Source organism: Staurois parvus, unplaced genomic scaffold (assembly GCF_062004578.1).
Source record: "Staurois parvus isolate SC_StPar_1 unplaced genomic scaffold, SC_StPar_1.0 ptg001032l, whole genome shotgun sequence".
NCBI classification, from domain to species: domain Eukaryota; kingdom Metazoa; phylum Chordata; class Amphibia; order Anura; family Ranidae; genus Staurois; species Staurois parvus.
This window is the reverse complement of record NW_028318828.1, coordinates 1,287,501-1,313,059: the sequence shown is the minus strand read 5'-3', so window position 1 is coordinate 1,313,059 and position 25,559 is coordinate 1,287,501. Positions and strand designations below refer to the sequence as shown.

Here is a 25,559-nt window from a genome sequence, read left to right as displayed (position 1 = left end):
TAAATTGTTTCTTGTCGAATTGGTAATATTCAGTTATAGGTCCGTAGTGCGTGTTCATGATTAAATTTAATTATTTTTATTTTTATTTATTTTTATGTTTATTTTTATTTTTATTTTTATTTATTATTTATTTTTATTTTTATTATTATTAATTTTATTTCTATTTTTTATTTTTATTTTTATATATTTAATTTTATTTTATTTTTAATTTTATTTTTATTTTTATTTTATATTTTAATTTTATTTTTATTTTTATTTTATTATTTTTTCATTATTTATTATTTTTTCATTTTTATTTTTATTTTTATTTTTATTTATTTATTATTTATTTTTTATTTTATTTATTTTTTATATTTTATTTTTTATTTATTTATTTTTTATTTATTTTTTATTTTTATATTTATTTTTATTTTTATTTTTATTTATATTTTTATTTATATTTATTTTTATTTTTATTTATTTATTTTTATTTTTATTTTTATATTTATTTTTATATTAAAGAATATTTTCTAAGTAAAGTATGTTTTTGAAGCAATGTATTTTTTAAGTAATGTATTTTTTGAAATGGCTTCCGATGTACAGGGACCCCACTTGGGTGTGCAGATGGATGGTGGTGATTGATATGCTTGTATCCAGGTTTTTGTGCCAGAGGAATTAGTGGGAGGGATCTCCCAAAGCTTTATAAGCGGCTGGGAAGTGGTAATGAGCGTCTTGATAACGCCCTGTGGGTGGGGCGAAACGCGTTGACGCACTTCCGGTTGCCTGGTCCGTCGTCTGACGTCATTTCCGGTGAGTGGAGCGCACGCCGAGCGGTGCGTTCCAAGGGGCCATCTTAGTCTAAGGAGAAGAGTCTGTAGCTGAGGTCTGCCATCCTGCTGCACACTAAACTGTGGGGTCCTTATATAATCCTTATATAATCGGTGTACATGAAAAGTGGATCAATTTTGAAGAGAATCGCTGTTGTTTTGAATAAAAAGCGGGCTATATCCCGCAAAAGAATGTGAGTGGTCTGGAGAGATTAATTTAAGGAGAAGTTACTGCGGTATCACGCTATGGTCTTTTCTTCTTCCTGATTTTCCTTTGGGGGATTCGGTGAGAGGAGTAAGCAGAAGAGGTACCTAGACATGAGAGGAAACAGCACTTGGAGGTCTCAGAGAAAGTAAAGGGGGTCCAGGAGCCCTTAACAATCCTGAAAGGCGTGTGACTCACCATTATCTGGTGAGTGCGGTTAATGTTGATTTCTGCACTGGTGGATGGTGAAGGGATCCGTAACACGGAAGAATCAAATGGAAAATATATTATAAATTAATTTGATTAATTTTGTCACGTGACTTTAATTATATATATATATATATACTTTCTGGGATTTTTCAGATTTTTTGTCACTTTGTTTTTTCACTGGACTCATAATTTTATATATATATTTTTGTATCAACATAATTTATATATAATTTATTATATATAATTTTATTAGCACATTAATGTTTTTTTACACTGAGTAATGTAATTGATCATGTGGGTTTGCGCTGGTTTTCATTGTTAAAAGTTGATAGGGGATACTAGGCTCGAAAAGTTCTTAATGAACTTCCTATAAAAGTTTACGAAGCCGATAAAGCGTTGGACCGCTTTCTTATCGGTGGGTGCTGGCCAATCTAAGATGGCTGAAACCTTTTGGGGATCCATGGCTATTCCCGTGGGAGAGATGGTTAGACCCAGAAATGAAATACTACTCTGTTCAAAGCAGCACTTGTCTGCCTTGGCATACAAGCTGTGTTGGCGGAGCTGTTCTAACAGGCGCCTCACGTGACCCCTATGGTCCTCCAAGGTTGGGGAAAAGATAAGGATATCGTCTAGGTATACAATGACGAAGATATCCAGATAGTCCCTGAACACATCGTTTATGAAATGCTGGAAGGTGGCTGGAGCGTTGCATAGGCCGAAGGGCATAACCAAATATTCAAAGTGTCCGAATCTGGTACGGAATGCTGTCTTCCACTCGTCCCCCTCTCTGATACGGACTAAATTATAGGCACCTCTCAAGTCTAGTTTAGTGAAGACAGATGCTGATTTTAGCCTCTGAAAAAGTTCAGGGACTAGTGGTAGCAGGTAGCGGTTCTTCACCGTGACTTTATTCAAGTCCCGGTAATCTACGCAGGGCCGGAGGGACTTGTCCTTTTTTTCCACAAAGAAAATGCCCACCCCAGCTGGTGACGTGGAGGGTCTAATAAACCCCTTATGGAGGTTTTCATCGATGTATTCTCTCAGCACCCCTAACTCCCGCTCGGATAAGGGAAATATCCGCCCAAATGGAATCTCCGACCCTGGGAGGAGATCAATTGGGCAGTCATAACCTCGGTGCGGGGGGAGAATGTCCGCCCCCCGCTTGCTAAACACATCCAAAAAACTATGGTAGGCCGAAGGAATGACTTGCGCCAGTTCCACATCTGTCTCTAGACACAACAAGGTCTCCGGAATCGGGGAGGTCTTAGGGAGGCAATGCTGCTGGCAGTATGTGGAGAGGAACTGGATAGAACCCGTCTTCCAGTCCACCTGGGGATTATGGGCTCGTAACCACGGGAGCCCCAAAATAATTGGAAATAATGGGGATGCTATGGCGTCTAACCGAAGGAGTTCTTCATGATGGGTCGATATAATAGTACGGATAGGTGGGGTCTCGTGGTCCACCACCCCTGACTTGATACGGGATCCATCTGCCAGAAAAATATTCAATCTTACCTCCTTAGCCTGTAGGGGGATTTGTTGCTGAACTGCAAAGTCCAAATCTATGAAGCAACTACACGCCCCAGAATCCACAATTGCTGTGGTCACCACCGTTCTCCCTGGCAGCTGAAGTGACACAGGTACCGCTAGATAACTAGTGCTGCCCACACTGGTAGAATTGACCGTAGAAAAAACAGTGGAACACTTACCCCCCTTGGCTGGACAGGTACGTACCACATGGCCTGCTCCCCCACAGTATAGGCAGAGATGGTTGGTAAGACGCCTCTGGCGTTCCTCAGGTGTAAGTGTTGGCCGTGTCCTTCCCGGTGGCCCGGTCTTGGGTGTATCCATAGCATCCTGATTCTGGCTTGCCGGCTGGAACTGGGTTGAAGCCTGGGGGGGTGTTTCAGTTGGTCCTTGTCCTTGGTTGCACCTTTCCTGCCTACGCTCCCGCTACCGGCGGTCAATTCGAATAGTCAATTCTATTAGGGCCTCCAAAGTACTAGGTATGTCTATTCGGGCCAATTCGTCCTTCAGTGATTCAGCTAACCCTATGCGGAACTGGTGGTGCAGAGCCGCCTCGTTCCATTGGCTGTCACTACACCAACGCCTGAATTCGGCGGCATAGTCCTCCACTGTCCGGTGACCCTGCCTGAGTGTATATAGGGCCCTCTCGGCCGTTGCGGCGCGCAGCGGGTCATCATACAAGAGGGCCATAGCCTCAAAAAATACTGTCACTGACCTCAACAGTGGGTCTCGATTCTCTAGGAGCCGGTGGGCCCAGTCTTGGGGTCCACCCTGTAGTAGGGCAATGATGAACCCTACTCTCACTGATTCAGAGAAAAAGGTCCGAGGCTGGAGGTCAAAGTATAGCTGACAGGAGCTACGAAAGGCCCTGAATCTACTTCGGTCTCCAGAAAAACATTCTGGTGTGGGGACACGGGGTTCAGGGGCGGGTAACAACCCTGGTGTCTCCCTAGTGGGTTCCCCAGACCCCCTGGTAGATGTGGCTATGGTCTGCATGCGACTGTCCAATTTTGTATAACCCTCCTGTAGACCCCTAATTCCTAGTGTAAGGGTCTCCATCTGTCGGCAGATGTCATCCAGAGGGGACGTTCCCCTTCCAGGCTCAGTCATGGCCGCAAGGTACTGTCAGGCTCCGCCCAACGGGATCTCTAGTGGTCCACGGCACGGGGTCTCCCAGGACGCGGAGTCTAAGTCCCAGTCTGCCTTTTCACTAGGGCCCCTGATGGTGGGGATGGACTTGGTGCAAGACTGGAACCAGGTTGCGCCCCTGGGCACCCCCGGCGGTGGCAGAGGGGTCCCGCTGAGGGTATGTGCCCGGGATGAGCCTGCTGTGAAGGGGATGAAAGGTCCGATCCGAGCGGATGGATGGGATGACAGATCCCGATCCGAGCGGGATGGACGGATGACAGATCCCGATCCGAGCGGGATGGATGGGTGACAGCTAGGAGTGAGCGAGGTCAGACTAGCCGGGTCGGTATCGTGCGGGCAGCGTGGTACAGGGGGAGTAAGCGGAGAATGGTCGGGGTCACAAGCCAGGTTCAGCAAGTAGCGGGCAGCGCGGTACCGAGGGTCACGCAGAAGGATGGTTAGGGACGAGCAGGAGTCAGAGCAGGAGAGGGTCAGCATAAGTCAGAACAGGCAGAGTTTGGCAACCAGGAAGCGTACTTACAGGATCAGGAACAAGACCTTGCGGCAACCTGGAGATGCACAGGGCAGCTTTAAATAGAGCGCCCTGTTCTCCCATTGGTGCGGCCGCGATCGCTACTGCGCATGCGCGACCGCCGCTGCGATCGCCGAGGACTCTGCGCTCGCCGGCTGGGACGGATCGGCCGTCTGCACATGCGCGCACCGCCGAGGACCCGGGATCCCTGACAGACATCTGGGAATATTTGCAAAATGGAGCCTTCAAATGTGATTGTAGGGGTATTGCGGGCGGCCCTGAGTATATTTTCTTTAATCAGGAAATCCTTCATACAAAGGACAATGTCTCGAGGAAGTTTATCATTAGAAGGTTTTGGGCGCAGGGCTCTGTGAATGCGGTCACAAGCAAAGGAACCGGTGTCGTGGTCCGGGAGGAGTGATTGGAATAGCTTGGTCATGGCTTTTGTAAGGTCATTCACAGACTCTGGGACTCCTCTGACTCGCAAATTATTCCTGCGGTTACGATTATCAAGATCTTCAACTTGTGCCTGCAATTGTGCAAAGGCTGTCTGTAAATGTTCGTGATCCCTGGAAAGCTCTCCATAAGCCCGGCTGAGTTCATCATGTTTGGTTTCCAAGCGGTCAGTTCTGGAACCCTATGCTGCTGTTTCCTGGGATAGAACATTTGTGCTCTTGTAGAGTTCTGATTGGAATTTAGCAGCTAGCTTAGTGTACATAGTTTCCAGGCAAGATTCCAAGTCCCCCTTTGTAAGTTGTTGTGCACATTCATTGTCCTGAGTTAATGGATGAACTATGATATCCTGCGTGGGACTGGATGGATATGCCCGTTCCGTATTCTCTTGAGACATGTTGCTTATCTTGTGCGTTTTAAGAAGGTATGTTGTAAGGGACTTCTGAGCTTGTCCCTTTTTTTTCTTGGTGGATGGCATATAGGAAGTCCCTTGGGGGTGATCAGCTGAAAATTAGATGGCCAAGGAAAATAACCCCAGGAGACCCATAACGCCCTAAGCAGGTACATGAGAGTAGTTACATGGATGCGGTCAGGCACATCGGCAGGATCATTATATTGTAAAAATGATAATTAAACTGCATAAATGCAGAGTGGACATAGGCTGCAACAGGCTCCCCTGACTAGGCCAGGTATCCAAGGGTCGGATCCAATTCCCACCCCAGGAGGCCCTTGGGCCCAGCAGGAGTCACATTCACAGGGGGAGGAGCACGTGGACCAGAGAGTGGGAGCCACGGACCACTAAACATTGGGGGGGGACCAGATGACCAGTACTCCCCCCCCCCCCCCCCCCTATACTGCTTGTACCCACTGCGATCCAGATGAGACAGGATCAGGACTGGATGGAGCAGATCACACTAGACCTCAGGCCTCCGTCGCCTCAGAGGGGGGAAATAAGGTCCAGCGCCACCCCCCCGGATATGGGGGGTGGTCAATGTGCCTCCGATGCCCCGGACGGGTCCACTTCTGCCCGGATGGTCGCGGGTTCTGCGCCAGGGCTCCGCGGTCACACCGGGATGCAGGGAGGGGTAATTCAGTTCGGCCCCCCAGATGCAGATGATATGGAGGAAGGCCTCCTCTGCCCCGGATGGGTTTGCGGCCGCCGGATGGCAGCGGAGATGAGGCCGAGGCTCCGCAGCCGCGCTAGGCCGCAGATGTCCACGATCGCAGGGACGGGCAATATAGCCCGGATCCCCTCCCCCAGATGCAGGGGATGGTAAGGTAGCCTCCGGCACCACGCACAATGCCCCCGCTGCCCGGATGGCAGCGGATTAAAATTCCGGGCACCGGAGCTGTGAATTTGGCGGCCGCTCCGGTCGCCATCTTGGACACGCCCCCAGGTGTTTTATATTTTGATAAACAGATGAATGTGTAAAATGTCAATGCTTCAAAAAATGTGAATATTTAAACATTACCTGACAATACAAACCTATGTATGCCTTCTCGCGAGTCAGAAAAGGGGGGGATGAGTGTACCCCCTGCGCTTGACCCATACTAGCCCACCTGTCTTCATTGTTGGAGTGTACCCTTAGTAGGACCCCCCTGACATAACACCTTGTCCCCTTGTTGATTAGGACAAGGGCCTCTTAGCCACAACCCTGATCTGCACTATATTGCCAAAAGTATTTGGACATCCCTCCAAATCATTGGATTCAGGTGTTCCAATCACCTCCATGGCCACAGGTGTATAAGATCTAGCAAGTAGACTGCTTCTACAAACATTTGTGAAAGAATGGGTTGCTCTCAGGAGCTCAGTGAATTCAAGTGTGGTACTGTGAGAGGTTGCCACCTGTGCAATAAGTCCATCCATGAAATTTCCTTGCTACTAAATATTCCACGGTCAACTGTTGGTGGTAGTATAACAAAGTGAAAACAACTGGGAATAACAGCAACTCAGACACGAAGTGGTAGGCCACATAAAATGACAGATCGGGGTCAGCGCATGCTGAAGCTCACAGTGCACAGAAGTTGCCACCTGTCTGCAGAGTCAATAGCTAAAACTTTGTGTGGCCTTCAGATTTGCACAACAGTGCGTAGACAGTTTCATGGAATGGGTTTCCATGACTGAGCAGCTGCATCCAAGCCTTGCATCACAGTGCAATGAAATGCATCGGATGCAGTGCTTTACATGCCACCACTGGACTCTATAGCAGTGGTCTCCAAACTGCGGTCCGGGGGTCGAATGTGGCTCTTTGCTTGCCTTTATTTGGCCCTTGGAGCATTGGATATTATTCCTCCCAATAAAAGCAATGATGGGACACTTTATCATGGCATTTTCTCCTTCCACTGGCCACAGTCTCGCCCTCCTAAAGCCTGAAGGTCAGTAAACTGGCCTCTTGCTTGGAGGTTTGGAGACCCCTGCTCTAGAGCAGTGGAGACGTGTTCTCTGGAGTGATGAATCATGACTGGCAATCCAATGGATGTGTCTGTGCTTGGTGGTTGCCAGGAGAACAGTACTTGTCTGACTGCGTTGTGCCATGTGTAAAATTTGGTGGAGGAGGGATTATATTGTGGGGTTGCGGTGGGACTTAGCCCCTTAGTTTCAGTGAAGGGAACCCTTAAGTTATGAGCATATCTAGACATTTTGGATAATTTCATTCTCCCAACTTTGTGGTAACAGTTTGGGGATGGCCCTTTCTTGTTCCAACATGACTGCGCACCAGTGCACAAAGCAAGGTCCATAAAAACATGAATGAGCGAGTTTGGGGTGGAGAAAAAAAAAACACAAGTCAACATAAAATTGAATGGTGCTGGCAAAGCTGCTGCTGCTTCTGCAATGAGCTTGGTCGTAGAGGGGATAACAATATTTGGTTGAGGGGGTTGCTCTCTACATCAGGGGTCCTCAAACTCCGGCCCGCGGGCCACATGCGGCCCGCCAAGGCCATTTACCCGGCCGGCTGGCAGGGGCAGGACAGGAAGGGACACTAAGTACAGGGGCGGGCAGGGGGCTGCCTGGCTCCGGTCCCAGTCCCACGACGATCCAGTCCAGGAAGCGCTGCTCCTTCACTCCGGCCACTCCCTCACTCCTGCCACTTGGCTCCGCCTCCTCACCGGTGATTGGGCGCCAGAACTGTAGCTCAGGAAAGGCACACAGGCGGCCAATCACCTGTGAGGAGGTGGAGCCGAGTAGCCCCGTGAACATCGAGTGAGAGCCCAGAGTGAAGGACAGCTGACAGGTAAGTGTGCCGTGCTAATGGTGCTCCTGCAACCAGGTATGCTGGCTGCAGTAGCACCTAGGCTGGAGCAGTGGTCAGCAAGTTACATGTCATTGGTGTCAGTGGGAGGAATAGTGCCCCATCATTGGTGTCACTGATACTAATGATGGGGCATTATTCCTCCACTGACACCAATGATGGGACACTATTCCTCCCCCCACTGACTTCAACGATGGGGCACTAATCCTCCCCTCCACTGACACCAACGATGGGGCACTATTCCTCCCCTCCACTGACACCAACGATGGGGCACTATTCCTCCCCTCCACTGACACCAACGATGGGGCACTATTCCACCCCCCACTGACACCAACGATGGGGCACTATTCCACCCCCCACTGACACCAACGATGGGGCACTATTCCACCCCCCACTGACACCAACGATGGGGCACTATTCCACCCCCCACTGACACCAACGATGGGGCACTATTCCACCCCCCACTGACACCAACGATGGGGCACTATTCCACCCTCCACTGACACCAACGATGGGGCACTATTCCACCCTCCACTGACACCAACGATGGGGCACTATTCCACCCCCCACTGACACCAACGATGGGGCACTATTCCACCCCCCACTGACACCAACGATGGGGCACTATTCCACCCCCCACTGACACCAACGATGGGGCACTATTCCACCCCCCACTGACACCAACGATGGGGCACTATTCCACCCCCCACTGACACCAACGATGGGGCACTATTCCACCCCCCACTGACACCAACGATGGGGCACTATTCCACCCCCCACTGACACCAACGATGGGGCACTATTCCACCCCCCACTGACACCAACGATGGGGCACTATTCCACCCCCCACTGACACCAACGATGGGGCACTATTCCACCCCCCACTGACACCAACGATGGGGCACTATTCCACCCCCCACTGACACCAACGATGGGGCACTATTCCACCCCCCACTGACACCAACGATGGGGCACTATTCCACCCCCCACTGACACCAACGATGGGGCACTATTCCACCCCCCACTGACACCAACGATGGGGCACTATTCCACCCCCCACTGACACCAACGATGGGGCACTATTCCACCCCCCACTGACACCAACGATGGGGCACTATTCCACCCCCCACTGACACCAACGATGGGGCACTATTCCACCCCCCACTGACACCAACGATGGGGCACTATTCCACCCCCCACTGACACCAACGATGGGGCACTATTCCACCCCCCACTGACACCAACGATGGGGCACTATTCCACCCCCCACTGACACCAACGATGGGGCACTATTCCACCCCCCACTGACACCAACGATGGGGCACTATTCCACCCCCCACTGACACCAACGATGGGGCACTATTCCACCCCCCACTGACACCAACGATGGGGCACTATTCCACCCCCCACTGACACCAACGATGGGGCACTATTCCACCCCCCACTGACACCAACGATGGGGCACTATTCCACCCCCCACTGACACCAACGATGGGGCACTATTCCACCCCCCACTGACACCAACGATGGGGCACTATTCCACCCCCCACTGACACCAATGACGGGGCACTGTTCCCCCCCACTGACACCAATGATGTGGCACTATTCTTCCCACTGACACCAACGATGGGGCACTATTCCTCCCACTGACACCAATGATGGGGAATGATTCTTCCCACTGACACCAATGATGGGGAATGATTCTTCCCACTGACACCAATGATGGGGCACTATTCCTCCCCCTGACACCAATGATGGGGCACTATGCCTCCCCTTGACACCAGTGATGGGGCACTATTCCTCCCACCTACACCAATGATGGGTCACTATTCCTCCCACTGACACCAATGATGGGGCACTATTACAACCTCTGATACCAGTGATGGGGCACTATTCCTCCCACCTACACTAATGATGGGTCACTATTCCTCCCACTGACACCAATGATGGGGCACTATTCCTCCCACTGACACCAATGATGGGGCACGATTCTTCCCACTGACACCAATGGTGGGGCACGATTCCTCCCACTGACACCAATGGTGGGGCACGATTCTTCCCACTGACACCAATGGTGGGGCACTATTCCTCCCACTGACACCAATGATGGGGCACGATTCCTCCCACTGACACCAATGATGGGGCACGATTCCTCCCACTGACACCAATGATGGGGCACGATTCCTCCCACTGACACCAATGATGGGGCACGATTCCTCCCCCTGACACCAATGATGGGGCACGATTCCTCCCCCTGACACCAATGATGGGGCACGATTCCTCCCCCTGACACCAATGATGGGGCACTATTCCTCCCCCTGATACCAATGAGGGGGCACTATTCCTCCCCCTGATACCAATGATGGGGCATTATTCCTCCCCCTGATACCAATGATGGGGCACTATTCCACTCCATAAGACACACTTGGGGGGGAAATGTCTGTGCGTTTATGGAGCGGCTGGCCCAGTATTCCTGCCACCGTTGTATGTCCGCAGTCTCTGGTCATCTCCTGTACTGTGTCCGCATTTGTTCATAGTTTTTTTTTTTTTTTTTTAAACTATAGTCCGGCCCTCCATCGCTCTGAGGGACAGTGAACTGGTCCCCTGTTTAAAAAGTTTGAGGACCCCTGCTCTACATCATCATTGTGATGAGTATGGAGCCACCTATTGGGTATTCACTGCAATTGCAGTCTATTTTCTGAAACAGTAAGTTTGACTTACACATCAGTCTACTTCCAGTTTAGCTTTCAGAAGAACACATCAATTAAGGCCTCCTTCTCCCTTTAACAAACGCAATGGATGAACTTTCAGGCATATGTATATCAAAGTCACATACATAGCTAGATTGCATTTCAATATATTTAATGTGATTTGTAAGTAGCTGTTTGTAAGAAATGCGTTCATTGTGTGCATTTGTAAAGAGACTTATAACTTCAGTTTATGTGATTATATTGCAGTTTTACAGAACTATTCATAGAAACAAATTCAGTTTTGGAATGAAACACAACTCTGCTTCTGTCCGTTTTGTTAGCTAGCTGTTGGCAAACCATTAGTAGGACATCATAGTAAATTGTATCTGTATACAGGCGAAGACAGAGGAGCTTCACAGTAAAAAGGCATCTCTATACAAGGGAAGATGGAGAAGATTCACAGTAAAAAGGCGTCTGTATATAGGCAAATATAGAGAAACTGTTAATCTAAAAATTATAGTGTATCATGAGAGGGTCAGCTAAATCCTAACATAAATGAGCCCTGCTAAAAGCATGTAATTATCTTACTAAATAAGAAGGAGAACAAAGCCAACGTGCCACAGGACATTCAGTAAATGAATGTGAGCCATATGAAAGATTGGCTTGTGTATGTGACTGACACATAACCCCAAAAGGTCAGAGGGCCCACAATGTGAGTGCATACAAAAGGTACATGACAATATATTCATGTAAGATTTAAAAAAAAAAAAGGGGGAGGGAGAGCCATGGGCATTCAATAAACGAATGTTGGGTATCGAAGTGTGTATGATGTATTACAGCAGAGAGGTGTTAGAAACTCATTGATGGTTACAGTATTTTTAGACAAGGGTGTGCTACCAAATATTAAATTGAGGGTGGCAATAATTTTGTCTAGTCCATTTTGGGGGTTTTGCATGGAATGTGTCAGATTTAGCTTTTTGTTTCTCCACTTTTTTTGTGTCCTACCAATACTAAAAAAGAAATATACATGAGAATGTCTAAATATTTGTAATTGCAACAATTTTCTGGGCAAAGTAGTGCATTATCTGACAGAAATGCAGGGGTGCCAATATTTTTGGCCATAACTGTATGTGGTATCACTGTGAGCGTCAGGAGCAGGATAATTTATTTTACGGGTTTTTCTGGGTGGTAATTTATGCCAATAGCAAAAAATATACAGCTAAATTTAAAAAATCAGGAGATATCCATTACCGTTTACACCAAAAGAAAGCCAACTTGTCCTGAACAAAACAAGGTATAATCCACCTGGATACACAAAGTAGCTGCAACATTGTGCTTAGACATTAACATTTGTTTTACTCTTAGTAATTAAGGGGTTAAACAATATAGGCACTTATTTTTAATGTTTTATATAGCTATACCTGCAAAAGTGGCCAGTGATCTATCGGTATCTTATTTCCTGACTAAAGTCAGTGATCTTATTTTCCGACTACAGTACACAGGTTTCTATTAATCAAGACCATGGGTTATATGCCTCCACCTTCCGGTGAGGACAGTGGCAAGCAAAGTTGCTCAGAAGAGCTCATATAACCTTAGATGATGGGTGACCTATCTACTGAGAGCTGTTTTTTGGCACATACAACGTAATTCTTTTTTTGCATACCAGGTATGACATACATTGCCTATATGCATGTCTATTCCTATCAAAGTAGTATTTATTTTTATTTTCAGCCAAACAGTGCAGTGGTGTGATGTTTTACATCTTTGATTTTGTCACATAATCCCATTCCAGGATTCAAAAGTGTTTTCCATGGTATTCTTTAAATCAGAGTGTCAGACCAGAGAGATTCACTAACATTAATGATATGCAGTTCCTTCATATACACTATCCACAAAGGAAGCCTTCATAGATCACGTATCTCCTCATCAATTCCTCTAGAGTCTGCCTTATCCCCTTTAGACTATCATGAGAACAAAGTCTTTGAATATATTGCCTCATCAGACTAATCTTGGTTTATTTGACTAGTATGGATAAAAATCTCTAATCATTCTGTGTATTAGCTTGTCAAACTAATCTCAAGTTCTCTAACTATATGGATAAAAGTGTCTCATAAGTCTTTTCACTCGGATGTCCTATCAATAGATCTGTGCTTGCTACACATAAATTACATCCCAAGGTAACTCCTCATATTTTTCCAAAGACAATTTTGTAATATGAACTATTATCTGAGAATTACAAAATATCTAGAAATACTCACTTAAAGCTATACTCTTGTCTCACTATCATATATAGCTCATTATTTTCCTCATTGTCCTGGTCATCTATTAAGTTCTTCGTCTGGTAAGTCATGAACCCCATTAAAAACAAAAGCACCCCCCAAACTAAAATGCCATCCGAACATGTTTCACTGCTTAAATTGCAGTGTCATCAGGGGTAATATACAATATCTCACAGAAGTGAGTACACCCCTCACATTTTTGTAAATATTTTATTATATCTTTTCATGTGACAATACTGAGGAAATTACAATGTAAAGTAGTGAGTGTACAGCTTGTATCACAGTGTAAATATAACAGTGACACTCAGGCCCTGATTTACTAATGTGCCTAGACACATTTCCGTGGGATAAAGTCTACTTTTCAATAGAGTCCGTCTACTTTTAGACGGCGAAGACATTTACTAAAGAAAGAATTTAACAAGTAGACTTGAAAGTGAATTTACTAACTAGGCACAATCCAGGAATCAGTCTAAAACAGTAGATGTCCTCGAAGCATGCCTAACAGAATGAAAAATCACTGCAGAAACATGTTCACATTAAAATTTGCTTTCCCAAATATCTGGCCTTCACTTTAAACAATATATTACATTTCAAAAATTTTTTACAATGGATAAAAAATAGTTTTTTAAGGGAATTCATGACAGTCAAGAACTAGAGGCTTTTCCAACACCTATGCAGGGACAGAAATGAGCATGTGCAGGACACAATTTAACCGTCTGCTGTGGGCGCTTTCTTTTTAGATGCTGTTTAACCACTAGGGGATCGCCCGCAGTACATATACTGCTACAAGGCAGCCCCTGTGCTCAGGATCATGTATATAAAGGTGATCCTGCTTTCCGGGGTAGGGAGCACGTGACCGCCCTACCCGTGGCACCGATCGCGGCCGCGGGTGTCAATCATCAGATCCCGGCCTGTGATTACCCGGCGATTGCCGGCAATCACTGACAGAGAGGAAGGCTGCATTGTTTTCAATGGAGCTTTCCTCCCTGTCAGCTTTCAGCTCACTGTTCCGAGATCGCAGGACACAGCCTCCCGGAGCAGTGTGTAACAGAGCAGTACACACCCCTGCCCCCTAGTGAAACACTTAACTCTTTGATTGTCTCCAAAAGTTAACCCCTTCCTCCCCAGTGCCATTAGTACAGTGTCAGTGGTTTTTTTTTTGCACTGATCACTGTATTGGTGTCACTGGGGATGTCAGTGACCCCAAGTCAGTTACCCCCCAGTGTCAGAATGTCCCCCGCAGTCCCGTCATAAGTCACTGATTGCCGCCATAAGTCGCTGATCGCCACTATTATTAGTATAAAAAAAAATTAAAAATACAGTATATATACCGCCATTTGTAAATGCTATAACTTTCACGTAAACCAATTAATTTACAAGTATTGGGATTTTGTTTAGCAAGGACATGTCGCAGAATACATTTTGGCCGAAATTTATGATGAAATTTGATTTTCACATTTTTTTACTGGGCATGTTTTATAGCAAAAAGTCCAAAATATTGTTTTTTTTCCTCAAAATTGTCGGTCTTTATTTTTATAGCGCAAAAAAATAAAAACTGCACAGGCGATCAAATACCACCAAAAAAAGCCCAATTCGTGAGGAAAAAAGGATGTAAATTTAATTTTGGTGCAGCATTGCATGGCCGAGCAATTGTCAGTTAAAGTGACGCAGCACCATAACACGAACCGCTTATGTAACCGCTTCTTGACCGCCCTATAGCAGAAATACTGCTACAGGGCGGCACAGGTGTGCAAAATCACATATATATACGTGATTCGCTTTCCCGTGGTTTTCACGCCCCTCACAGATGGCGTCAGATTGCCAGTCAGTACACCAGTCTTCACATTTAATTCCCTTGATTGCCAGGAAGACGCTCATACACAATAAACCTGCATTGCTAGTATAGTGTTTGAATTAATCAATATGTTTGATCAGATCAGCACTATACCAGCGTTCACATTAAAATAGCGTCCCCAAAAACACAGAGTTAGCGGGATCAGCCCCGACACCTGCCAGCACCTGTGTTTAGCCCCTACTCTTACCCTCCCCTTCTCCCCCAGCAGGTGCAGTGCCAGTAGGTCACTGTCACTTGATATATTGCACACAAAACCGCAGTGTTCGCAAGTGCATCTCTGTTGCACTTGCCGGTAAATTTTGATGACTCTCATATGCAGCAGAGTGCCAGTACTAGTGCCGTGCTAACTTTTGGTGAACTGGTGAGCACCAGCGGTCTAGTACATCCTGGTCTCTCACATAACTCTGAGATTGTAAGCTCCAAGGGGCAGGGCCCTCCTAACCCCCTTGTATTGAACTGTATTGTTGCTGTATTGTCTCCCATTATATTGTAAAGCGCTGAGAAAATTGTTGGCGCTATATAAATCCTGTATAATAAGAATAATACCAGCACTGGAGTATGACTTGGTGACGTGGCAAGTCCCATAAGTGCAGTACAAGCTGGTGCAGTGGCGAGCACAAGTACTGTCCCACAACCACCAAGAATTCACACACAGGCCCATAGAGCCCCTAGTATCCTTACAGATGTACTTGGAAATCCCGATTGGCAGCCCACAAATTCTGCAGCACCCATACTTCCCCCATTCACTGCCCAACCTGTAATTCAGGTGGAAATGGCAAATTTAACTCCTCCCCTTGATTTTTTGGAGCTGTTTTTCATGGAAGATCTGTATGCATTGATTGTGTATCAAAGCATTTTATATGCACAACAATGTATCGCCGCCAACCAAAATTCAAACCTTGCTAGACCATTCGCATGGAAACCCATTATGGTTTCCGAATTTATATTTTTTTGGGCCTAACCCTCAACATGGGCATTACTAAATAAAATGAATTGTGGTTGTATTGGTTCACAGACTTGATTCATCATATGCCCGTATTCTCTGCTGCCATGGGCAGGCATATATATGACAGTATAATGTGTTTTATGAATTTCAACAACAATACATTCTGTCGTCCTCGAGGTGACCCTGAATTTGACCGGCTCCACAAAATTCATTCCCTCGTAAATCACCTTAACCAAAAATTTGCAGATGTCTATACTCCTCAGCAAAAAATCTGCATTGATGAGTCTCTGATTAATTTTTCTGTCCGCCTTGCATTCAAACATTTTCTCCCCAGCAAGCGTGCCAGATATGGGGTCAAGATGTAGAAGACCTGTGAGAGGACAACAGGCTATACTTATAAGTTTTGGATTTACGAGGGAAAAAATAGTCACGTGGAACCCCCCGGATGCCCAGACTACATGAGCAGTAGTGACAAGATAGTTTGGGACTTGGTGTCATCCTTTTTCCATATGGGGTACCACTTATATGTGGACACTTTTTATTCAAGCGTGCCACTATTTAGACATTTGTACAGTCTTGGAACTGGCACATGTGGCAAAGTGTGACCTAATGTGTGCCCACCATTAGAAGTGGGTGGATGCAGGGCGGTATATTTTAATGGTGGGCATACCACACATTTTTTTTTTTTTTTTTGGCAGAGATTTCTTCTCTTTTTTTCATTCAGTCCCCATGCTGCATACAAAAAAAAAATAGAACATGGCATATACAGTCAGGTCCATAAATATTGGGACATTGACACAATTCTAACATTTTTGGCTCTATACACCACCACAATGGATTTGAAATTAAACGAACAAGATGTGTTTTAACTGCAGACTGTCAGCTTTAATTTGAGGGTATTTACATCCAAATCAGGTGAACGGTGTAGGAATTACAACAGTTTGCATTTGTGCCTCCCACTTGTTAAGGGACCAAAAGTAATGGGACAGAATAATAATCATAAATCAAATTTTCACTTTTTAATACTTGGTTGCAAATCCTTTGCAGTCAACTACAGCCTGAAGTCTGGAATGCATAGACATCACCAGATGCTGGGTTTCATCCCTGGTGATGCTCTGCCAGACCTCTACTGCAGCTGTCTTCAGTTCCTGCTTGTTCTTGGGGCATTTTCCCTTCAGTTTTGTCTTCAGCAACTGAAATGCATGCTCAATCGGATTCAGGTCAGGTGATTGACTTGGCCATTGCATAACATTCCACTTCTTTCCCTTAAAAAACTCTTTGGTTGCTTTTGCAGTATGCTTTAGGTCATTGTCCATCTGCACTGTGAAGCGGCGTCCAATGAGTTCTGAAGCATTTGGCTGAATATGAGCAGATAATATTGCAGAATTCATCCTGCTGCTTTCGTCAGCAGTCACATCATCAATAAATACAAGAGAACCAGTTCCATTGGCAGCCATACATGCCCACGCCATGACACTACCATTACCATGCTTCACTGGTGAGCTGGTATGCTTAGGATCATGAGCAGTTCCTTTCCTTCTCCATACTCTTCTCTTCCCATCACTCTGGTACAAGTTGATCTTGGTCTCATCTGTCCATCGGATGTTGTTCCAGAACTGTGAAGGCTTTTTTAGATGTTTTTTGGCAAACTCTAATCTGGCCTTCCTGTTTTTGAGGCTCACCAATGGTTTACATCTTGTGGTGAACCCTCTGTATTCACTCTGGTGAAGTGTTCTCTTGATTGTTGACTTTGACACACATACACCTACCTCCTGGAGAGTGTTCTTGATCTGGCCAACTGTTATGAAGGGTGTTTTCTTCACCAGGGAAAGAATTCTTTGGTCATCCACCACAGTTGTTTTCCGTGGTTTTCCGGGTCTTTTGGTGTTGCTGAGCTCACCGGTGCGTTCCTTCTTTTTAAGAATGTTCCAAACAGTTTTGGCCACGCCTAATGTTTTTGTTATCTCTCTGATGGGTTTGTTTTGTTTTTTCAGCCTAATGATGGCTTGCTTCACTGATAGTGACAACTCTTTGGATCTCATCTTGAGAGGTGATAGCAACAGATTCCAAATGCAAATAGCACGCTTGAAATGAACTCTGGACCTTTTATCTGCTCATTGTAATTGGGATAATGAGGGAATAACACACACCTGGCCATGGAACAGCTGAGAAGCCAATTGTCCCATTACTTTTGGTCCATTAAAAAGTGGGAGGCACATATGCAAACTGTTGTAATTCCTACACCGTTCACCTGATTTGGATGTAAATACCCTCAAATTAAAGCTGACAGTCTGCAGTTAAAGCACATCTTGTTCATTTAATTTCAAATCCATTGTGGTGGTGTATAGAGCCAAAAATGTTAGAATTGTGTTGATGTCCCAATATTTATGGACCTGACTGTGTGTATATATATATATGTGATTTTGCACTTCCCTTCCAGTGCATAGCAGTACTTATGCTGTAGGGCGATCAGGAAGCAGTTAAGGTAGGGGCTTGGAGCTGCAGCTCCAATACTCCCTACATTTATCCAGCCCTAAGAACACTACTGTGTGTGGGGGCATAGGTGGCTACTGTGTTGGGGGCAGAGTACATTACAGTGGGGGTGATATGAAGGTGTGCTGTGTACACTACTGTAGAGGGGTAATGTAAAGTTGGTAGAGGACACTACTGTGAAGGAGGGGCTGAGAACATTGTTGTTAAGTGGGGAATCTTGATGTGAAGTAGAGAGATCTGTGATATAATGAGAGGATTATGATATGCAGGGGGAGTTGAGGACACTGATGTAAGAACAGGATTGTGATATAGGAGGAGAAGCCTGTGATGTGAAGAATCTCGCACAAACATGCAATTCAGACCTCTGCTGGAAGAAAATGCTACTAATCGGACTTATGTGAATTTTAATTTAATACCCCTGACTGACCTCAGTCAAGCTGGCCTAGTTCCAGGCAAAGCAATAGAAACTATTGCAGTCGTTTTATTATAGGTCCTATTGTTTTGTGTAACAAAACAGCAATTTTGTACCACCTGCTGGCGTTTTTGGGTAATTTGAGCAATTTCAGGGCATTTTGCCAAGGCACCTCTGAAGAACCCAGAAGGTGCCCCAGGGTGCCTAGGCACCCTTGTTGAAAAATGCTGTTCTAGGCAATCTCGTTCAACATGTTAAACCTTTTGCGGCTATGGTGACGAGCCTGCAGACCTTGACAAAGTCAGACATTTACTAACAAAGCCCATTAGCTTCTGGGTGTCCTGGGTATGGGTTGTTTGTATCTACTTGTATTTCAGGTGAGTTTCCACTTCTAGAACAATTTTGACACCTGTGACATATGCATGTAGTTTTTCAATGAGCTAACAATTGCTATCAGAGTTAAACCTGCTTACTGCTGCCTCTAAATATAGATCTTCTACTAGATGCTATTGTGTGTGACCATGTGCAACTGTGACTCTGTTAGTAAATGTGGGATGCCCACGGAAATACGCGCACACTGCTTTGATTTATCCTGACAAATGCACCGCTTTCTCACTAGTGGCAGATGCACAGTTCTATAGCAAATTTACTCCATAGTGTTGTCTACACAAAATATCAAAATTAAGAATTTAAAGATTCATATCTTCATTTACAGTACCTATAGGACACATACTTATTGAAATTAACAGATAAAGTAATTGGGTAATTCGATGTGGGGTTTAATAGAAGTAACAATTCAACTGTGAGAAAATATTATTTTACATAGTTGAGAGGATTATTGCGTTATTGAGAAGGGCTAATGGGAACAGCTGCCTTACCTGTACAAACAATACACATGGGAAAGTGAGCACCACTCATTCTTCTACAAATTGCAAATCAGGTATGGAACATAGAAATTTGCCTCTCCAGGATATGGAATTAAAGTGATGTGTTTGCTAGTTAATGGGCCTTGAATACAGAATTTTTTTTGGACTGAACACATGTATGGCTGTGAGATGTCATCATAGGTTTTCTGTATGTAAGAATAAGTATAGGAAGAATACATATCTTGAAATGGTTATATAGGTCATTGGGTTGGAGGGTTTCTTTACTTTTTAACCTTTTTGATAAGACAATTTCTTCATCTATGAGAGGGGTTTCCAAACTTTCTAAACAAAGGGCCAGTTTTCTGTCCTTCAGACTTTAGGGGGCCATTGATAGTAAATGTCCTGGCATCAGTGGGAGTAAACAATGCCCCATCTTTGGTGTCAGTGAAAGGAATTGTGCCCCATTGTTGGTGTCATTAGATGGGAAGAATCATGCTCCATCGTTGGTGTCACTGTGAGGAATTGTTCCCCGTTATTATTGTCATTGGTAGGAACTGTGCCCCATTGTTGGTATCATTGAAAGGAATTGTGCACCTTCGTTGGTGTCTTCGGGGTGGAATTATGCCCCATTCCTATTGTCAGAGGATGACACATTGGCCCAAGAGCGAGATAAAAGCAAACAAAGGGCTGAATCCAGCCCCCTGCTACAGTCTGGAGACCACTGATCTATGAGGTACCTTCTAGGCCTCAATTTTTTGGCATATTTAACAACAAAATGCTGAACCCACAAAGTTGTCAGTGTTCATCCAATGTATTTTTTTTATGTAACACCCTCCTAGCCTAGGATGCTAGGTAAATGTAGTTTTTGGGTCTTTCTGCAATCAAGGGAACAGTGATCATTTGGCCTGCTCTGTTCCTAATTTTACAGGCTGGGGTTTGATTGCTTCCCCCTACATCTGGGAAAAGCTTGCAGAGCTTAGGGAGAGAGACAGAAATAGCCTGAATATGTATCATGCCACAGCCAATCTCTGCAGAGGAGTGTCTATAAGGGGGCTAATAAGGTGATAAATAGTCTGAAGCACTAGAGAGCTAGGTTCCAGAGCCTGAGGGACTGCTGCCCTTAGGCAGACCTTAGACTGTGCAGCTGTTCTAGAAGGCCTCAGTGGTGGTGTCATTGCTGAGGACCTGGATGGGTCTTAGAAACTGATTGCAGGAACTCACCACAAGGGATCTGTTCTGGAGAAGCGCTGTATCACTCAGTAGACAGTGTCCTGTTTTTTGACAGCTCAAGCAAGCTTTATAAATTCTGGTCTTTGAACGGCTGTAGAAAAGGGAAGACTGCAAATAAACAGGTAAAACTTATGCAGGAGGATTTCATTGAGTATATGCAGGGGTTTACAGCTGCTTTATGGAGAAGATTGTCCTCCAATTGCTATGTGCTAATAATTTTGGAATATCCCATGCCCTAAACTCTCTCCTGTTAAAGTTTCTTCAAGCAAGAGATCATCCCTTTAGGCTGTGTTATTGGAGCCGATGTGAATGGACTGCTGTGAGTGGATTAGTGCTTGCGGTGGTAGGCAGCTTCTTTACTTTTAGGGAAGAACCAGCTAAGAGCAAGCCACTACAAGGGTAGCACTACATTTTGTTTCACCCCTTCTGTCTTTATAGTGTTTTAGTGAAGTCAGAGTAGGGGACACTTTGCAATTTTGTTTGAATGCTTTTTAACCAATTCAGAAAAGTGAGACTTTGGCACCTTTTTTTTAGTTAGCAGAAATAACAGCCTTATTTGCATTTGGAATTTTTGTATATATTTTCTTTTGTTTTCTGTTTGAGAATGATTGAGAATAATTCCAATATTGTACAACATTAGTGTCATTTTCTGATTTTTTTATAGTCATTTGTCAAGTAATGCTGCATAATTTCTTGGGTCAATTCTTCAATTAGCGTATAGTGAATTTAAGATTACATATGCAGTTAACTTTCACCTAATTCATAAGTAAGGAGTGTGTTATACAATTCAGATTGGTTATTGCACAGCACTTCATATTAGAGTGTGATGATAATATTTGCTGAAGTTTACTTTTAAGGAAATGTTATAATGTATTACAATGCTTTTTCTTCTTGTAGCTGTAATTGCAATTCACAACCTCCTAATCCTGTGAAAGTGGTCGTAGCAGGGGCTCAGAATTACCTCAGTGCTGTGCTCAGATTATTTGTGGAGCAGCTCTCACACAAGACTCCAGACTGGCTGGGATACCTGCGGTTTCTTATCATCCCTTTAGGTAACCAGAGAAAGTATATTTTTCCTTCCAGAATAAACAAGCTAATAGCAGTGTTCAGTAATAATTGGTCATACGCCACTCTGCAATTTTGTTAACAAATTGTTCTTTTCAGAATGTTCATTGGATTTTCTAGTGGTTATTAAAGTGAAACTGAAAATTTGTTAATAATGAAAAATTACTTGTGAGCCACTAAGGTGTTTTAATATAAATTGTTTGTGCTGGATAGGTTGCAGGCTCCCTTGCTCACCCTCATAAATGTGTGCAAACTATGTGTGAAAGATATATAATAATAGGGTGCCGCGCTCTGTCACAAACCTGTGTCTAAATAATATATTAGTATATTAAGATCCAAACATGATTTTCAATATCTAATATTTATAATCTGCATGATCTCTAAACTTAAACGTGCTAAATTATCAATGCTAATTCATGCTTAATAAAGTGACATAAAATAAACAAAGTTGATGATAAAAATAAAAAAAAATGAAAAATCAAAATATTAAAAAATATTGATAAATGATGAATTAAAAAATAATATAAAAAGTGAGAATCCAAACGAAATGTGCCAGAAACAAAATCCCATCAATTAATGATATTAATAAAATAAAAAATCCAATTGACACACTGTCAGTACTCGCCGTGCCAGGTAGTCGGATACGAGGGGGGGGCAGTGACGTCACCACGTATCCGACTACCTGGCATGGCGAGTACTGACAGTGTGTATAAGCACAACTACGAGGCTGGTTCCCACCGCACTTAGCGGTTTATTACAAAAAGCGTGAATTGTTTTATACTATGTGAGTGCATTATGGGCGCACAATAAAGTTGATCTTTTATCTGGGATAAGGCACCATATATTTTTCTTCTTTTCTATGGCCCATACGAGGATCAATAAAGAGCTGGATTGAGGAGTGCTCTGAGGAGAGGGAGAGATCCTTATCACCACACAGGCTCACACTGCAGCTTCCTATCTACACAATCCCACCTATACAACCATAGGCTACTGGAAGGAGAGTATGCTGAAGTTACCTACTTGCTGAACTCGGCATTAAGTTTGCTTTTACACAGGAATCAATTGGATTTTTTATTTTATTAATAGCATTAATTGATGGGATTTTGTTTCTGGCAACTTTCGTTTGGATTCTCACTTTTTATATTATTTTTTAATTCATCATTTATCAATATTTTTTAATATTTTGGTTTTTGATTTTTATCATCAACTTTGTCTATTTTATGTCATTTTATTAAGCATGAATTAGCATTGATAATTTAGCACGGTTAAGTTTAGAGATCATGCGGATTATAAATATTAGGTATTGAAAATCTTGTTTGGATCTTAATATACTAATATATTATTTAGATACAGGTTTGTGACAAAGCGCGGCACACTGTTATATAACTTTTACAAATAGTTGAAATTGAAAATCCTTTTCATATTTCTCAAACAAAATTTTAACTGTGAATGTGGTTTATATTCTAGAAAACTGCATACTGTAATGCTCTTATGTTTGGTACAAAAGAAAGCTGTTAACACCTCTGGGATTACATTCTAGTAGCAGGTCTGGATTACATTTTCAATGCTTTTTAACAAAATTAGTTAACTCAATATTGGTAAGATTGAATGCTCTGAGAAGCAAATTTTCTAAATTGTTACAGTTGTGGCCAAAATTATTCAACCCCCACTGAAATTGAGTGTTTTGGCCAGTTTGACATTGCTTTTGATCATTCAGTCATCTTGCTTACATTTACATTAAAGAGGCACTTGTAGGTCAGACAAATATAACATAACAGTTATAATGAAATAACCACAAATGTCTTTTCTGTGCTCACAGCATTATCAGTTTTATTCAACCCCCAAGTGACATTCAATCTTAGTACTTAGTACAGCATCCTTTTACAGTTATAACAGCTTTTAAACGTGAAGCATAGCTTGACACAAGTGTCTTGCAGCGATCTACGGGTATCTTCGCCCATTCTTCATGGGCAAAGGCCTCCAGTTCAGTCACATTCTTAGGCTTGCGCACTGCAACTGCTTTCTTTAAGTCCCACCAGAGGTTCTCAATCGGATTTAAGTCTGGTGACTGCGATGGCCACTCCAAAATGTTCCAGCCTTTCCTCTGCAACCATGCTCTAGTGGACTTGGAGGTATGCTTGGGATCATTGTCCTGTTGAAAGGTCCAACGTCTCCCAAGCCTCAGGTGTGTGACGGACTGCATCACGTTTCCATCCAATATCTCCTGGTACTGAAGAGAATTCATGGTACCTTGCACACGCTGAAGCTTCCCTGTACCTGCAGAAGCAAAACAGCCCCAAAGCATGATTGACCCTCCACCATGCTTCACAGTAGGCAAGGTGTTCTTTTCATCATAGGCCTTGTTCTTCCTCCTCCAAACATAGCGTTGATCCATGGGCCCAAACAGTTCTAATTTTGTTTCATCAGTCCACAGAACACTATCCCACAACTTTTGTGGTTTGTCCACATGGCTTTTGGCATACTGCAGTCGACTCTTCTTATTCTTTGGAGACAGCAAGGGGGTACGCCTGGGAGTTCTGGCACGGAGGCCTTCATTACGCAGTGTGCGTCTTATTGTCTGGGCTGAAACTTCTGTACCCACATCTGACAAATCTTTTCTCAGTTCCTCAGCAGTCACACGGGGACTTCTCTCCACTCTACGCTTCAGGTAGCGCACAGCAGTCGAAGTCAGCATCTTCTTTCTGCCACGACCAGGTAGCGTTTCAACAGTGCCCTTTGCCTTGAATTTGCGAATGATGCTTCCTAAGGTGTCTCTTGGTATGTTTAACATCTTTGCAATCTTCTTATAGCCATTGCCCTTCCTGTGAAGAGAAATCACCTCTTCTCTTGTCTTCCTGGACCATTCTCTTGCCTTCACCATGTTTGTAACCACACCAGTAAATGTCTAGAAGGAGCTGAGTATCACAGTCATTTTAAAGCTGCCTAATTGGTGCTTATTATGCTTGATTGCTGCTCGGTGACATCCACAGGTGTTTTCAATACCTGATGGAAAGCACCTGTATGAACCTCTGTTCTTCAGAGTGGTAGTCTTTAAGGGGTTGAATAATTGTGGCAATGAAGAAACCACATAAGAACCATTTACTACTGTATTACATAAACAATTGATGTCATTTTAGTTGCATTTGGGTAGTTACAACGTCCTTGTAGGATTTGATTCTGAATACAATTCCAAATGTACACTATAGTCCCTAAACCCCTTTACAGCATTGGGGGTTGAATAATTTTGGCCACAACTGTATATGTAGGTTGGAACAAAATTCTGCTTTTGTATGACCAGCCTAACTCATAGCAGCAGCCAAACAATCATTTTACTATAGCCAGACTGTATGAAGTGGGATTTGTTTACTTGTCATCGGTATTGCACTTAGAATTCTCCTCTGTGTGCTATTTTATTGTAGTAATGTATTGGTGATTAAGTTAAAGCATAAGTTCACCTTTTGAAAGAAAAATAAAAAAATGCAATTTTTTAACCTGAAAAAAAATGTGCAATTATTAAATGAGCCTGCAGATCATTGCACCTACAATCAGCAGATCCTGTCTTCTATATCAGGCTCCTGCAAACTCTCAGGATAGCGGTCTGCTCATACCTC

The 25,559-nt window shown here is 44.1% G+C and overlaps 1 protein-coding gene across 6 annotated transcripts in view; it reads left to right on the top strand.

Annotated features, from left to right (window-relative positions):
- Positions 1-25,559, top strand: part of PACS2 (phosphofurin acidic cluster sorting protein 2) — a 1,098,307-nt gene that overhangs the window by 686,541 nt on the left and 386,207 nt on the right. For all 6 annotated transcript variants that reach the window (XM_089657830.1, XM_089657827.1, XM_089657828.1 and 3 more), the window contains one exon: positions 21,781-21,935. In XM_089657830.1, coding sequence (XP_089513956.1) covers positions 21,781-21,935 — 155 coding nt within the window. The remainder of the gene's footprint in view (positions 1-21,780; positions 21,936-25,559) is intronic.